The following is a 4921-nucleotide window of genomic DNA, read 5'->3' on the forward strand; positions in this document are numbered from 1 at the left end:
GATCTCAAGCGGCAGCTTGTGTCCGAGTGTCACGCTGCGTGCTCAGGCTCGGCCGGTATTGCTGCTATGCGCGGAAATATGAGCGAGTAATTTTATAAGTAACAAAGGATCAGGGATGGAATGAGGCCCCTGTTATCCAATGTCATTTAGAAGCCTTGGATCAGCAGCTTCTTGAGGCTAAAAGTGAATTCAAGAAGCCCTGCCTTTCTCTTTTCCCAGGGGTGTCAGCTAAATTTAGAAGTAACCTCTGTGTGTTTGCACAAATCGTGTACCATTTGCTGTTTGTGTAAAAACCGATTAGCCAGACACAACTGTGAAACAACTTGTGACTTTTATAGCTGCAACGCACAAACCAATTTAGATCCGTTTAGTTTTCCTTGTAAAAGGAGATTAGAAGGGACCCGCCCGAAGTAGAGCTCTCCTCGCTGAACGTTACAGTAGCTTCTTCAGCAGGGCTCATTATCAAGTTCTTGTTTATCAAGTTAAAAACTCTCACCCCAGCAGCCTGTTTTATTTTAGGACTCTGCTCTCGGAGGAATGTTTACTCTGGACACAATAACATTTATCGTTTACCAGGAAAATGGAGTCGGTATTTGCAAGGAAGTGTCTTTCAGAGCGACCCCCAAGCCCACGCCGGCCGCCGAGAATAAGGCTCGGCTTCCGAGTGGGAAGCGAGGAATGGACACGACTTCTGACACTACTGGGTTTTACGGACAGGACTCTCGCAGGGTGGAGTTGACATCGCTGCTATCTATGATTCCGGAACTAAAATCTGATTTCACATAAGTAATTGTAACAGCTAAATTAATTACGAAATAATTAGAATTGATGCGGTTTGAAGATATGCTGGTGGTGGCCCAACGGACCTCCTATATCTAGACGTTTCATTTCTACTTTACCTAAAACACTGAAACAGCTGAAATGCATACCTAAAATAATCTACAAGGACATTTCCCACTCCCATCTTAGATCTCTCTCCAAAAATTAAAAAAAAAAAATCTACTCTGGCTAAAGTAGAAAAAAAGGGTGGAGGTAACATGCACCTGTTTTTAGAAGGGTATTTATTATGATTCCTTGGCCTTCTGAAAGGCTCGAGGAAGGGTTATGGCTTCAGGAATCCTCCAGATATCTAGTTATATGAGTTGATAATTAATAGAAACAAGACGGATTTTACTTGATATTTTTCTGAAACAAAACAAAACAAAAAAACCGCTAAGATCTATTGCCTAGCATCGTAATGCAGATACTATTCCAATGTAAAGGCTAAAATGATGCCATGTGAATTAAAAAAAAAATCAATGTAATGAAAAAGAATCCCAAAAACCCAAAGTTTAAATGCTAAAATAGGAGATGTTTGGAATTTTGTTCTTGAAAGGACAATTCAAATGACCAAAAACTCCTGGCAAGTTCGCCTGGGGCTATATTCTTTAAAATGAACAAGACTGTCTTTGCTTAGATTTTTGATGACAGCTTGCTTTGCAGGAGCCGCTAGTCATTCACAGTAGCTTGATATGAATGGAATTGCCATCCTTATCTGGCTTTATGTGAAAAGTCACATATTAATATAACTTAAATTAAGTATGTGCTTTCCATTTTCAAATTCAAATGTTTCTACACCCAAATTGTGAATTTGCAAAGTTTGAAAAGGTCATTACTTAAGACTGCTAGTTTTTCTGGGAAAGACAATGCAAATTCCATTGTAAAACCTTGCCATTTGCTAGACAATTAAAACACTAGGCTGAGCATTTTAAAAATTTATTTACAAAATTGTGTACAACACGATGGAATAACATTTAGAATACCATATATATTCATTCATATATAAACACTTTTATAATACAATGACACTTCGCCTTTTTGAAAAATTTTTTTTTGTATTTAAAATCTCCCAACGTCTTTATACATTCTTTTTCTCAGATAAAACTGCGGAGAGTGAACCTTCAAAAAAAATGAAAGTTCAAAGCTCTAAATCTACTGAATTGCTTTTTCTTTTCTTAAAAAAATAAAAACCCCAAAAGGAAAGTCAATGATTTTTATACAAATATGTACAAAGAATTTCCCTCCCACCCCCACAGTACCGAGAGCACAGGCGCCGTCGGGGTGCAATTTTGTTAATTCGGTTATCAGTTTTACCTGTATGGAAAGTTATTCCCAGCGGAGGTGTGTTGAGTTTGCTCCGCCAGCTTAGGTGAGCGAGGGGATGGAGGCCGCTGTTGGTCGGTGTTGGGGAGTCGGGGGAGGGTGGCAGAGTCCAGGATTGGGTAGAGGGACCAGGACCAGGGCAGATGGACCAGGATCAGAGAGGGCGTTACAGCCTGGAAGCGCAGGCTGCTGCCAGAGGCCGCCGCCCAGCCGGGCCACCAGCTCATCACTATTGCGCGGGCCACTTGGCTTGCACGGCGGCAGCGGCAGCGGCTGCGGCAGAGGCAGCGGGCTGCAGGAACTGTCCAGACAGCGGCACGCTCAGAATGGGCGCGATGGTGGCAGTCGTCCGGCTCAGCGACAGGGGCTGGTGCGTGGCCATGAGCGCAGCCGACTGCACAGTCCCGGGTGGCCGCAGGAAGGACTGGGCGCTCCCCCCGCCCCCACTGCCCCCGCCACCCCCGGCTCCGCTCGCGCTCCCGCCACCCCCAGCCGAGCCCCCGGGCGCCGCGGGTCCCGCGCCTATGATGTTCTCAATGCTGAACGACGGCCGCGCGCTGGGCTCGGATTTGATGAGCGACGTGGTGCCCGCCGCGCCCGCCGTACCAGCGGCTGCCGCGGCGGCGCCCAGGGTGTTGAGCTGTAGCTGGAGGCTCGGGCCGAGCTGCGAGCCGAAGGCGGCTGCTTTGCGGCCCAGCTCGCCCGAGGGCAGCAGGGGCACGGCGGGCGGCAGCACGGGCGCCACCGGCGGCAGCGCGTACGGGTACTGGAGCGCCGCGGCAGCTGCCGCAGCCGCCGCCGCCGCGGGATGCGAGTAGGCGCCCGCCGCCGCCGCGGGGTGCAGGCCGTAGGGGCGGCCGTAGGGTCCAGCGCCCGCCGCCGCAGCCAGGCTGTAGGCTCCGAAGCTCTGCATCATCAGCGCCGTCTGCTCGCGCAGGTGCTCCTGCTGGTGGCGCTTGAAGCGCTTCCGGCGCCGCAGGAAGCTGCCGTTGTCGAACATGTCCTCGGACTGGGGGTCCAGGGTCCAGTAGTTACCCTTGCCCGGGTTGCCCGGCTCGCGGGGGATCTTGACGAAGCAGTCGTTGAGCGACAGGTTGTGGCGGATGCTGTTCTGCCAGGCGGGGAACTTCTCCCGGTAGTACGGGAAACGGTTGCTGATGAACTCGCAGATGCCGCTCAGGGTCAGCTTCTTCTGCGGGCTCTGCAGGATGGCCATGGTGATGAGCGCGATGTAAGAGTAGGGTGGCTTCACCAGGCTGTTCTTGGGCTTGTTCGGGGTCAGACCTCCCGTCGCCCCGCCGCCCGCACCGGGCCCACCGCCGCCTGTCACCGGGTCCTCGCTGCCCTTGCAGCCGTCGGCCTCCGGCGCTCCAGTGTCGTTCCCCGGCCCGGTCGCCTCGGTGGGCAGTGCCAGGGCTTGCGGTTGAGACTGGCCGTGATGAGCGCTCGCCGGTGGCCCTTCGTCCGCCTCGTCTAGGCGCAGGTCCGGAGGCCCCACGGGGCTGTCGCAACCGGCGTCGCTGTCCTTCTCCTCCAGCCCGTCGTCGCCCTCGCCCACCACATCGATGTCCACGTCCTCGGCCGTCAGCACCGTCTGGCCGGACATATCGCTGGCGCTGCCACTGCCGGAGAGGGTCATCCCTCCGCGGGGTTGGTGGCGGCAGCCGGGAGCGAGCAGAGAGCGAGAGGGGCCGCGAGGGGCGTCCGCGGAGCTCAGGAAAAGGGGGTGCGGGTGCCTCCCGAAAGAAAGCTGAGGGGAGGAGAGGGCACAGGTAGTTCGGGGCCCTCTAGGGTCAGCTCACACTCGGAGGCCTGGCATCGTGCGGTGCGGGCGCTCTGCCGCCCGCAACCGCACTCCGCGAACTCTTGCGGTCCTCGACGCTCCCCTACGAGGAAGCAGCAACTGCTCGTGACCCCGGAGGTTTCTCCACGCCGCACCCCTCACTTCACCAGCCTTCCTCGACCTCCGGTTTGGGCGTGGGGTTCAGGAGCAGTCCAGGCAAGCACGGGACGCCGGGCGCCAAGCAGCTCAGGAGGGTGCGGGCAGGGGCGACCGCGGGGGTGGAGGGAGGGGTGACAGGGAAGCCAAGCCCGGGTAGTCGAAAGTCCCGTTTTAAGGACTGGCCTGATAGATTACTTTCTACTTAAAGATCCAGAGGGAGGCGGGGCCACGTGACCGCGCGTGACGTCAGGGCCGCGGTGGAGCTGGCCAAACTCAAGTTGGTTCAGGGAATTGTCAACAAAGGGACGACAGAAGCGCAACTCCTCACCGACTAGGCGCTAGCATCCCGCGGGCCCCGAGGGCTCTTCGGCTGTCTGGAGACCCCTGCCCACGCTGGAGCTGGGCACGGGGTTCGGGGGGGGGGTGTGTGGGGGGGGGGGGGGGTGGAGAGGGCGTGGGCCTAAGAGTGTCCTCCCGACCGTAGGGCTCCTTACCACCGTGCCCTCTCCGCCCCCTGCATTTTTCTGCTCTCCCTTCTTTGCTAATATTATATAGACCAACTGGCAATGCAGAACAAGGTTGTGATTTTTTTTTTAAAAAAGGAAAAACTTATTATTTTGATTGGCTTTGGGGTTTTGTTTTCGATTCAAGGATTAAGGAAACACATCCGGCTTCCTTTTGCTAATTAGGCCTCAGACCCCCTCCTGTTTCAGGGCTATTCCAGAGAAAAGACATCTGCTGATATGCCTGGCATCACCCCCAAGTCTTACCCTAGCTTTTTGGGCTTGACGCAGGCATATATATATATATATATATATATATATATATATATATATA

General features: G+C 53.7%; 1 protein-coding gene across 1 annotated transcript; it reads right to left on the reverse strand.

Annotated features, from left to right (window-relative positions):
* Positions 1 to 1747: 1747 nt before the first annotated feature.
* On the reverse strand, positions 1748 to 4100 carry Foxd3 (forkhead box D3). The gene has a single exon (XM_028778755.1). The coding sequence runs from the start codon at positions 3779 to 3781 to the stop codon at positions 2372 to 2374; it is 1410 nt and encodes a 469-aa protein (XP_028634588.1). The 5' UTR covers positions 3782 to 4100; the 3' UTR covers positions 1748 to 2371.
* Between the last annotated feature and the right edge of the window lie 821 nt (positions 4101 to 4921).

This window comes from Grammomys surdaster, unplaced genomic scaffold (genome assembly GCF_004785775.1).
Source record: "Grammomys surdaster isolate TR1022 unplaced genomic scaffold, NIH_TR_1.0 341, whole genome shotgun sequence".
Taxonomy (NCBI): domain Eukaryota; kingdom Metazoa; phylum Chordata; class Mammalia; order Rodentia; family Muridae; genus Grammomys; species Grammomys surdaster.

Coding starts and splice junctions, on each gene's coding strand:
- Foxd3 (XM_028778755.1), bottom strand. CDS start 3,781: ATGACCCTCTCCGGCAGTGGCAGCGCCAGCGATATGTCCGGCCAGACG.